This window comes from Arvicola amphibius, chromosome X, assembly GCF_903992535.2.
Source record: "Arvicola amphibius chromosome X, mArvAmp1.2, whole genome shotgun sequence".
Classification (NCBI taxonomy): domain Eukaryota; kingdom Metazoa; phylum Chordata; class Mammalia; order Rodentia; family Cricetidae; genus Arvicola; species Arvicola amphibius.
The window spans coordinates 17,390,209-17,402,386 of NC_052065.1; the positions used below are offsets into that span (position 1 = coordinate 17,390,209).

General features: G+C 41.0%; 1 protein-coding gene across 1 annotated transcript in view; it reads left to right on the top strand.

Annotated features, from left to right (window-relative positions):
* The first annotated feature begins 1,396 nt into the window (after window positions 1-1,396).
* The window catches only part of Ccnb3 (cyclin B3), a 53,089-nt gene continuing 42,307 nt past the window's right edge, over window positions 1,397-12,178 (top strand). The window contains exons 1-6 of the mRNA XM_042054307.1: window positions 1,397-1,492; window positions 4,850-4,915; window positions 6,350-6,473; window positions 8,868-9,022; window positions 10,367-10,450; window positions 11,478-11,627. Of these exons, the coding sequence (XP_041910241.1) occupies window positions 1,397-1,492; window positions 4,850-4,915; window positions 6,350-6,473; window positions 8,868-9,022; window positions 10,367-10,450; window positions 11,478-11,627 (675 nt within the window). The remainder of the gene's footprint in view (window positions 1,493-4,849; window positions 4,916-6,349; window positions 6,474-8,867; window positions 9,023-10,366; window positions 10,451-11,477; window positions 11,628-12,178) is intronic.

Sequence of the window (12,178 nt, forward strand, 5' to 3'; positions counted from 1 at the left end):
GTTTATCGACCACCTACCATCCATGCTTTATACGTATGGATTTCTATTTGAGCTGCATGATTCCCCTTTATGTAAGTAGCATTATAGATGTTTTGCAAACGAGGTCCCTGAGACTCACGGATAGTAAATTAGCTGATTTAGAAGCCTGATTACTCAAACTCTAAAACCTGTGTCTGTTCTACCTCTTTAATACTGCAACTTTTCAATTTTTTGAAATGCTTTTTAAACATGATCAGAAAGGCTTGATAGTACTTTAGAAAGTGCTTGGTTATCTGTGTTGCTTAATATTTTCCTTGGGGGTAGTCATTCACTTAACTCATTTGGTACTGTGAAATGGAAATTGAGTGTGAGTGGGTTTGCTAGGGCAGCTCTGTCAGAGTCTAAAGGATCTCTTGTGTAGCAAAGCAACAATTAATTTTAATAATAATGTACCCTCTTGTAAGGTTCATATGGGTATCTATTTTTTTTTAAAATTGATACAGTTTCTCTGTGTAGCCCTGGCTGTTCTGGAACTCACTCTGTAGACCAGGCTAGCCTCGAACTCAGAGATTTGCCTGCCTCTGCCTCCCTAGTGCTGGGATTAAAGCTGTGTGCCACCATTGTCCAGTTTATGTGTATCGTAACTACTGAGGATTCACAAACTAAAAGAACCTTCTAAACTATAAACTAAAATCCCATACTGATATTGGCAAAGCTAGAACTCTCCTAAGGGACTGTTAAATTCTTATCACAAATTATTTCCAATAATCCATTTCCTTCTGCTCTTATCTTTTCTATTTATTTTCTTACCTAGGTTCTAGACAAGATACCTAGATACAGAGTTATAGTGTCTTCTAATTAAATGCCAGCTTTGGCTACAGTCCTGCCTGTCATGCATACATGGCTATATGCAGTCATTCTCCTGTATTTTTGAGTAGTGTCATAATTCTGTGGCCAGGACTTTAAAAATATCATCAAGTCCACCAGGTAGTAACTATGCTGTATGAGCTGTCATGTATTTGATTGTTTCAGTGTGCAACTCTTATGTAAATTTGTGTATAGTATTCCCGAGTTTAAACTAGGGACTAAGCCACAGCCATGGCACTTATAGAAGGTGTCATGTCTCAGTTAAAAGATCCTGTAGCTAGAAATAAGTATAATTGCATCTTTTATAGGCAAGGCAGCTGAAGCCCAGGTTAAGTCATTTCCTCAGGGTTAATTGCGGTAGAACCAAGCTTTCTACCCAGATCTACTCAATCGTAAGGTATACATTTTCCTGGAGATGGCTATAGAAAAACAAAGTTTTCTTAGGAGTGTCTACAAAATTTTGTGGTACTTCTGGTGAGTGATATTATAAAGAATTTTTCTTCTGATTGCAGCTCTGCCGTGGATGAAACTCTGCTGAATCTGTACTAAGATGCCACGACCACCACTACCCAAAGGCTCCAGACTGGAGAGTAAGAAAGCCCAGGCTAGCATGATCATGCCCAGCGAGGAAGACCAACCTGAAAAGGTTCAAGCAAATTATCTCTTCCAATTGTGTCTCATGTAGTCTCTTTAGGTGCTTTGGTGCTTATCCTGACCTCTGAATATTTTATGGTGCTTGTCTTATTCTGAGAAAGTGGGTATTTCTAGCAATCTTTGTAGTTGAAGAATACCAGAAGTTGGAACATGGGGCTAGGAATTAAAATTTGGTTCAGGGTTAAACCCTTGCCTAACATGTGCAAGACCTTAGGTTTTGTTCCAACCATCAACCCTAAGTAACTTGAGCAAAAGGTATAAATTTCACCCATACTTCAATATATATGGACGAAGTCAAGGCCATTTTCTACATCTTTCAAAGCCAAACAATAGTTGAGTTTCCATTAGTGATCATGTCTATACTTTTATATTCTTTTAGAAGCTCCAGGAGGCTGTAGTACATTCTTGGTAGTACATTTTGTCAGTAAGAATATTATCACACTTTTTAAATATTCAGATTGAGAATCCCTAATTTGAAAATCCAATATTAAAAATTTTCAAAGTCTTTAAACTCTTCGAGTGCTGACCTAATTCTGCAAGCAGAAAATTCCATATTTAATCCCAGTCAATGGAGTTTACAGTCAGACTGCAGGCGATACTAATGGCCAGTGAGATTGTGCAGTGATGGAAGGAGTTGCAAGCACAAGGACCAGTTTGAAGACCTAGCATTCATGTAAATGCTGAGTGGGTATGACAGCTTGCCTGTAATTCTAGTACTCAGAAGGCAAAAACGGGGTCCATGGAGCAAGCTGGCTAGTCACACCAGATGTATAGGCTGGAGATGATGGTGACTTTGTCACTTGTGTGGGTGAGACCACAGGGGGTTGTCCTCCCAGGGCACACATCTGAGCCTCAGCCTCCTTGTGCATGTCCCATGGTCACAGCTCCTCCTGCCTCTTGCTCATCCTCACCTGAGCAACTTGCTTCATGAATCCCATGCCTCTGGTCTCCATGGGCACATGCAGTCATGTGCACATACCAAAGCATATGCAATACATATACATAATTAAAGTAGTAATAAATGTTTCAAAAAAGAATTCAAAAGAAAGATCCCTAGGTCTCATCCTGAAAATATTTAATTATGTATATGTCACTACTTCAAATGTGAAAAAACTAAAAACTAAGAAACATCTAGTCCCAAACATGTTAGATATAGGATACTCAAACAGTATTAAATTTTAAGAATGTACTGGTACACTTAAATTTTCCTGATTTAACATTGACATTCTGACCCTATTGTGTGCTATATTCATCACCATATATTTTAACAAGAGTTATATTAACAGTCGTAAATTTTCATCAAGAGAGAGTTTCTTGAAGCAGATAGCATTAGGCCTTATGCTTTCTTTGACTGTGCCAGCGCTTTTCTGTGTTCGACCTCTACCACTGCAGACTCTGGTGTTCTATATGTGCAGTGTTGGGAGCAGTGAACCCCCAGATCCTGAAACAACTTGTTTTCCCCTGATCTGAGTGCCCACAGCTGCTCTGAGCACGAGACGCTCAGAAGTTCCTGATGGCAGGAGAGTGGTTTCTGGTGGGTTTGGCTGGGGCGTGGCTATCAGTTAAGGATCCCTGTATAAGCTGCCCTGGAACACAATAAAGGGGGCATTCTTGGGGCGTTCCTATTTCAAGGATGATCCGTGTCTCTGTCTATGTGTGTGTGTTTCAATCTCCAGCCCCTTGCACAGCTCGGAAACTGTATGGCGGTGCATAGACGGGCGTCATGCGCTACACTGCAGATAAACAGTTTCTATTAATTTTTACTTTGTCTGAGTAAAATGATTTTTATGAGGGAATCATGGATTTTTCTCATGTTAATTTATCAGGAAAGATTTAATACCTTGATTGAGCTTTCATTTGCATCAAATGTTCTGATTGTAGTTATGACGTTGTATGTTTTCTTTTGTGGCTATTATTTTTTCCAACCCCAACTTTCTTTGGCCACAGTTTGTAAGGATGAGTTTTATTGAGTTCAGTTTCCATTGTTAATTTTATATGGAGGAGATTATTTCTAACAGTAATACTAAGTAAGAACTAGAAGACAAACTGACAATTTAAAAAAAACAGTTTGAAAGCCGGGCGGTGGTGGCGCAGGCCTTTAATCCCAGCACTTGGGAGGCAGAGGCAGGCGGATCTCTGAGTTCGAGGCCAGCCTGGTCTACAAGAGCTAGTTCCAGGACAGGCTCTAGAAACTACAGGGAAACCCTGTCTCGAAAAAAAAAAAAAAACAGCTTGAAAGAAAAGTACTGTTTTATTATTTGCTAATTATTTGTACTAGGATTATTTATCACAAGATAAAGATGAATGGTTTATTTTTTAACTGAAGTAATTCCTAGCTCCCCTAGACTTGCAGTCTTTTTCTGGAATGGTGTGTTGTGTCATGTATACAGTTCTCCAAGGTTTTGAACACTTATAGCATCATATACTGTTAATGATGTAGCTAGCACAAAGCAAGTGGTCCTATCCCAGTGTTCTGTTTAATAATTGTAAGAAATTTCTTCTATGGGTAAGACAGAGTTTGTTCTTAGAATTCTAAGAGAGAAATCTGACATTTGATAAATATTCACCAAATAGGAACTGTTAAAGGATAGAAAAAATTGCTACAAGAGTAATTTCTCTCAACTTCTAACTCCATGTTTAAGGGGACCCCCACACAGCAGGGACTTCCTCCTGGGCCCTGGATTAGGCACAAACCACGCCCAAACAAACACCTGTTTTCACAGAGCGATCCCTTATTAAAGCAGGGAAGAAAAGCTAAAGTGGCTGCTTTCTGACTCAGGCAGAAAAGAGCAGCCAATGACCTTGCAAGTGGAATTTTAAGAGGAGAAGGGGAGGTCTGTGTTAGAAGGGCCAGGATGCTGTGGTAAAGGAGATAGGGATGAGGGAGAAGGGAAAGGGCACAAGGGAAAGGGAGAAGTAGTATTTGTCTCAGAGGACAAAGGACTGCCTCTGGACAGAGGGGAGACAGACATGGCACATAGGCAAAAGGTGATTTATAAAGGTAAAGGGGGAAAGCCCGTGTTAGGATGAGGTATTTAATTGGGCATGTTAATTAGGTGAGCCAAAGGGGGCTTTTGATTGCTGGACTTTGGTAGTTAGCCTCGGGAGGAAGAAGTGGCCAAATAAGGGAATAGACCTTGGTGACTAGCTTCAGGAATATAATCTAATAGTATTTTAGCAAGGTAGAGGGAATGGGGGAGAAGGGAAAGACCTGCTGGAGTCACATGTTTAAGTGGACTAGTGTCCCTTCATTTCACCTTTTTGTTTTATTATTGGGTGGCTGGGTGTTGGGTAAATGGATGTCGTTCTCTCTAGCTGCTTCCTGCTGGCATTGGTGTGTCATTCTTAGGGAACCCAAGGAAGCTGGACTGTTGACCAAGGTCAGGAAGTTCAGGCTTTATCAGTTGATGTCCAGGTACTGTGGGAGCATCTGAGGCTAGGGAAGTGTAATCTGTGAGGCTGGACCAGGATGTAGGTGCCAAGGGAACAGCTGGTGCTAGTAATGGGGTGACTGGAGTACTCTGTAGTTGATTTGAAATCTGTTGGGACAGACAGACTAGGGACAGAAGTGAAGTTAAGGAGTTTAGAAAAAGAATTTCTCTTGGATGTACATTAGAAACTGTTAGGTTCGTGGTCCTTAGAAAAAATTTGTCTTGGCTGTTCATTAGAAACTGTTAGGTTCATGGTCCTGGTAGTTGGGGAGTCCCAAGACCAGGGCAAGGGGGTGAGGATCAATGAAATGTGGAGAGATAAAGGACTAGGGAAATGGGGAGAGATCCCACCCTTAGGAATAGGCAATAGGCAGGAAAACTTAGGTTGTTGGTTGGCAGGAGTACTTGCCTGGAGTTTGAGAGTTCTTGAGAGGAGCTGGGAAGATTTAGGTCGGCTGTATAAGGTTGGTCAGGTAACAACTGTTGTCTGAATGCAGGGTCTACTTTTGGAGGGGAGAATAAAACTGGAGAAGCTTTTGTCAAATGGAGAGAAGGATAGTCTAGAGCAGATTTTTGAAATTGGGTAGAGATGTTAGAGGATCTGTATTTGGGTCTCGAAGGGGAGTTCAGATGGCTGACCTGGGACAAATAATCACTAGTTGGGGAGGTTGGGCCTTGGTGACAGGAGCATCACCTGTGAGAGAAACTGTGGCCAGGGGAGAGGGTATTGGAGGGAGGCACTAAGAAAAACAGTGGGAGACACCGAAGGAGGTATCAATGAAATTGAGGAGAGAGTTTGATCAAGTGAAGCTTTGTCCATGAGTGTTTGTTGGAGAGGAGATAACTTGGGTTTAACCATGCCAAATTTGCAATTGGGAGTGTAGTATTTGTTCAGAGTGTTTGGTGTCTGAGGACACCTTGACCGTTAATGAATTTTTAGGGGAGTCAGTTGGTGGTATGTATTTGGCAATCATTTGAAGAGAAGAAAAATATGAGTATGAGAAGAGAGATAAGATTTATGGGGAATAGGTGATCTTGAGGGAACAGGAACCAGAGCATAAAGATGAATATCAATAATGATATTATAATTAATACTATTAATTATATTATATTATTTTAATTAAATAAATATAATATACTATTAATGGTCAATATGATGTGGCCATCTGACAGGAAGGGGCTGCCATCCACATAAAAAGTGTAAGCAGAAGCAGCTAGAGGACTCTCTTGTGTATCAGAGGGATGGGGGAGGAGGTCTTTGAGAGTTTTAGAGAGGTACGTGACAGGGGCAATGGTCAGTCCTAGAAAGAATTTATGTATTTTGGAAGTGTAAGGATGGAAAGCTTTGCCTCTTGGAGGCAGAGAGCTGGAGCTAAAAGGTGATGTTTTTGAGTTTAAGAAATGTCTGTTAATGGGAGGGAGAGGCTAGTGGGGAAGCAGAAGCAGCTAGGTATAGAGAATGTCCTAAGATTGAGTACTCAGGGATCCATGGGCGGAGGAAATTAGCCACGAGGGCAGAGATAAGAAGTGGAGATGGGCAAGGTTGTCTAAAGTGAGGTGTCTATGGGTTGGCATGAAAGAGAACTTAAGATCACTATCACTTGGGAGAGCAGAGTTGAGATTTGGAAGGTGAGAGCCTGGAAGTTTTGGAACTGGGGAAATTGAGAAGTGAGGCAGTGTTAGATCGACTGTTAGAGAGGGAAGGAGTGCAAAGGAGGTTATCTACATACTGAAGCAGGCAGGAGAGAAAGGGAGAAGGCAGGCCTGGTTTGTAATGAATGCCTGGCCAAAAAGGTGGGGACTGTCTCTGAACCCTGGAGAATGACGGTCTAGGTTAGTTGGGATTGTTGAGTGTCAGGATCTGTCTATACAAAGGCAAAAAGGTCTTGGAGTAGACATCCAGGGGTATTGAGAAGGAAGATTTAGTATTGAAAAAGTGAGTGGTGTTGTCAGGGATAATGGAGAGTATAGTCTAAGTGTTAGAGACTTAAGAGTATAAAGGGACAAGTTAATGGAGCTAAGGTCCTGGACTAGGTGGAAGTTTTCTTCAGTTTTTTTTTCTGTCAATATGGGAATATTGGAGGGTGAGGAGGGTGAGGAAGGGTGGCATAGAAATGATTGGTTTGAGGCCTCGGCAGAGAGGCTGGTTAAGAGTTTGGAGATGTGGGCAGATAAGTCTTTGAGCATGATAGAGAGGATTTACGATGTGCATCAAGAGAAGGAGACATGGTATCCCCTACAGTGAAATGGATTAGAGGGCAAGAAAGGTTTGGGGATTTTTGAGAGAGGGAAGAGGAGGGATGCAGGAATGTCCTGGGAGTTGTTGTCAGGATAAAAAGCAAAATTCATGTCAATTCTGGAGAAGACATCCTTTCCTAGTAAAGGAACAGGGCATGAGGGAATGAGGAGAAAAAAACCTTGAAAGGACCAAGTTAAGGGAGGAGTCTGGGAGGGTCTGGAGGACTGGGTGTGTATTCTGACTATGGGTGAGGAAGAGGGATTAGCATAGAGAGAAGGAAAGAAATCTAAAACAACTTTCTTTATATCTTAAATTATTTATTTGGACTTATATGTCCGAAAATGACTTATTTAAACCTTCATGACTTACTTCAAGTTTCATATCTTCAGAACTTAACACATTTTGAACTGTTGTAGCTTCTATTGTTTATTTTCCCTGACCTATAGAACTTACTTGTCTGTCCGTCATAACCTTTGGAAACTTTAAATCTTTGTTAGTGGAAAGCTTGTCAGCAAGGCAGACTGTACATATGAAATGGACTGACCAGGCAGCTGGGTGTTTGCTGTTAAAACTACAGTTAATCATCAGTGGCCTCAGAGAAAGATCATTTGAGTAGGACGTATAATTTAAATGGTTTCTCTATCAATTGAAATGACAGAGAGACGTACTGGCTACCTGGACAGTCACCTAGGTTCCTGCATGGTCACTGGGGGCAGAGGTCTCAGGGCAGCAGCAGTCTTTGGCTACTAGGTTCAGAGTGTCCAACAGACCTTCCTGTGGAGTAGGAGCTAGTGGGGGAGAGGAAACGGACCTACTTTGTCTAGGCAAAGAGGGGAGATGAACTCCCCAGTGTCCTGTTTGTCCAGAGTTTGGACAGGGTCATGGCAGCTGTTGAGGTGAAGGGCAGTTTTTCACCCAATGGTGGGCTGGCTTTGTCACATTTAATGTAAGCTCCAGGTGGAGTTCTTCTGTGCCCAAAGATTTCTTTGGAGGAGGTTAGGGGTACTGTCAGGAGCTGGCATGTTTATTACAAAAGCCTTTTTTAAGTTAAGTATTTTAAATGCCATATTTAGTAAATCTCTGAAGAGTTTGAGGACCATTATCTATTAAGTGTACCTGGATTAGCCAAAATTTGTTTGTAGTTACTTGTTTCAAAGGCTTAACTTTGAAAACATTATATATATATATATATATATATATATATATATATGTATCTCATATATATGAGACTAATTGAAGCTTATTTATATAATTAATCATGACTATCAATATAGTTATAAATATATTAAAGAATGATTATTTATGAGGTAACTGGCAATTAACTTGTATATTTTAATTATCTTTAACAATTTATAGGCAATGTCAGGACAGGAAAGGGTTAAAGTGAAAAGTGGCAGCAGCAGTAAACAGGTGCTATATAGCAAGGTCATGAATTGTATTGTAGCTCGGTTATCAACAGTGGAGAATTTGGCTCTAAGAAGGGAAGGGGAGTGTGGCTGAAATAGGTAAGGAGCTTTTTGGGTGAGAGGCTATTGGAGCATCAGTACAGCTGGAACAAGTGGTGAAGGAAGCAGGGGAAGGAGGTTTGTGGGGGTTACAGTATCCCTATATAGGCCTAGGAAACCTGTAGTTCTTTCCAGAGAAGCTGAGGGACATCGCAGCGGTCCAGAGGCTCTAAGGGAGTCTCTGTGGCCTAGACTTGGGACTAAGGGAACTGCAGCTCCTGGAGGGAGGAGAGTGGCCTGAGGTTAAGGGTTTTGGAGAGACTGATGTGCCCTGTGCAGGAGCACCAAGGAGCTCAGGTGGAATGGAAGAGAGTGGGGACTTGCAGCACCTGTGGGCAAAGGGGACTGTAACAGCTGCTGAAGTTCAGGCCTGAGGGCTGTGACCTGGAAAGCCCTGGGTTTGAGCTGGCTCATGCAGAGAAAGTGGGGGAGGGGGAAGTGGGAGCCAAGGATATAGAGGCTGGTCTGTCTAACCTTGGTGAAGTCTAGGTGGATGGAGGAGATTGTTGGGAAGGCAGCTGATGATGAGAAGCAGGGCTGGCTGCATGGGCAGCACAGCATTTGGTTGGCACAGAGTGCCTGACATACAGGGCTGGTGTCCCTTCACTTGTAGTCTTAATCACTTGGTAGTTGGGTAAGGCATGTACAGATATACATATCTAGAATGAAAACCCTTGTTGCTTAAAGTATGCAGCTCCCTCCTCTCTGTAGTCACATCTCTTCTCCCCCGTAAGTCTCACAGTTCAGATAACAGAGGTAATCTGGATTAACAAACTGTTTTCCTAAAATAAAAATTTTCTTGGGATGTTTAAAAAGCTTTCAGGATTACATAGTTGTGGTTTTTATTTTTCCGAGTCAGTAGCTTTGGAGCCTGTCCTAGAACTAGCTCTTGTAGCCCAGTCTGGCCTCGAACTCACAGAGATTCGTCTGCCTCTGCCTCCTGAGTGCTGGGATTAAAGGCGTGCGCCACCACCACCTGACTAGAACTACATGGTTTTAAAGTGATATTTCTTTCTATTTACAATTTATACAGACTGAAAAATGTATTTTATTGTAGAAAATTTACTTATGATATACAGGACTCTGGGTTTCATCGTTAGCACAGTTACAGCAAAACACTTTCAAAAGTATGTTCTCTTTTGTAATCCATAAAGTCTCTGTAATGTGGGTTATCATTCTAATTTCATTGATAATAAAATTGAGTCTCATAGATTGAATGACTTTTCCAAGGTCAATATTTACTAGAGAGCTGATTGTACACTATTGTCCTTATTGAATAAATATTAAACAAGTGCATTTAGTATAAGAGGCACTTACTTGGTTTATTTAACTAACTTACTTGGAAGTAGCCCTTTTGAAAGAAACACTTAGTAGTGTTGATAGTTAAACTTGAATTGTATAACCATAACTACAGGAAGAGAAAGAGAATAAATTAGCTTCACCAAGCTGTTTTACCCATTTTGAAATTTTTGCTGAGGCTCATCTAGTCTCTTTGTCGTTTGTCCCTATCATCAATGACTATATTCTTCAGTGACTGTGTAAACATCTTCATGTACCCAAAATAAACTTTCATTGTACATCATAAGATTTAGTATACATATTGTGGAGTTTATTCAAGCCCTGAATATGACCTAAAGTTCCAAAGGGATTATATACACTTGGCCATGCTTATTTGCCTCTTATTTTTACAGAGTGGGGAGGATGACCATACAACATTTTCACCTTCATCTCCAGACACAGAAAAAAAGAGATCAGCTTTTGAAGACCTCACTAATGTGAGTATGCTATTCCCATTCTTTTCTGTAGTTTTACATATTTTTACATAAAATTACATGTTTACATAAAATACATATTCTTTATTTTGAGCGATCTTTCTTGTTTACCGGCAGACCTTGACACTCTCAGAATGTTGACAGCAGAATTTATTTAGACACACAGTGACACAATTTCACAAACTATAGAAGCTCTTTTTACTCGAACATACCATTTAGGTCAATTTATATGTTCCCTGGAGACATTAAGCAGTGACTAGTATATGAATTGTAAATAACTATCAAAACTATGGGAGATTATATTTACCTAAAATCCAGAGATGGCTCCCTCGACTTTGGAAGTGTTATAATAGAATAATTGTAGTTCAGAGTAGCTTTACAAATTCAAGCACTGTGAAAGTTTTGGGTAAGACCATTTTTTCTTTTCTGTAAGGTTGACCTCACCCATCACTTCTGTATCCCAGGATTTAAATTCTATAATTAGCCTAGTCATAGTGACAATCAAAATTACCTCATGTCTATCAAACTTCAAAGGGTCAGACCTGTAGCTGCAGACTGGTGGAGCCAGCCATCAATACCCATCACAGAGATATGAGGAGGATAACTTATTGGAGTAAATTGAAAATATGGACCAAATGGCTTCCATAGCAATTAAAATGAGTCTTGCCCACTGTTGCACGAGTTCTAATTGGTCTTAATAATAAAAACCTGGAGCCAGATATCGAGGTAAATGCTGAAAGATCAGAGAGAGAAAGGAGCAAGCCACAGCTAACTCTTACCTTGCTAACTCCCCAGCTGAAAAAGGGCCAAACTACTGTCTCCTCCCACATTATATTTTTCTCTCTGCCCAGCCATATCACTTTCTGTCTGTCTGTACAGACCTCCAGACCTTTACGGTTAACTAGTGGCTAGCTCTGTCTTCTGATCTCCAGGCAAGCTTTATTTGTTAGAATATAAACAAGATATACCCACAGCCCACTATCTAACCAGTTACCCTAGGCTCCTCCATGGTAATTTTGATGATTTCCAGGGTATTACCAGTTTTCAGCCACCAGGCCCAGAAAACCTGAGAGATCTTCCTGTGGAGGAGGAGCTTGGAGGACTAACCTACTTTGATGAGACAAAGAGAGACAGTGTCCTGCATGTCCACAGTTTGGGGAGGGTTCTGGCAGAGGGTGAGGTGAGGTGCCAGTCTTCATCCAGTGACTGGTGTTGCCACATTTGAACCAGGTCTTGGGTGAAGGCTGTTGGTGCCAGTTTTTTTAGAAGTGGCCCCAGGGCTGCTTCCAGAAGCAGTTATTTCCATCTATGATTGGAAGCTTTCGGGGTCTTTCTTGCTCCTCCCTTTCATTAAACACCTTAAATGCCATATTTAGCCTATCTCTGGGAGGTTTGAGGACCATTTAAAAAATTTAAAATTTATTTTAAATTTATTTTCAGTTACTTGCTTCAGGCTTAACTTTGACAATATATATACAGAAGATTATATAATGGGAGCTAAAAATTGGTTTCTCCTTCCATGCTTGTGCTTGTAAACAAATTACATTTGTATTTAGCATGACTACAAACATGACTTTGAGCACATTAAAGAATTTAATCATTGGGCTGGAGAGATGGCTCAGTGGTAAGAGCACTGACTGCTCTTTCAGAAGTCCTGAGTTCAATTCCCAGCAACCACATGGTGGCTCACAACCATCTGTAATGAGGTCTGGTGCCCTCTTCTGGCAAGTA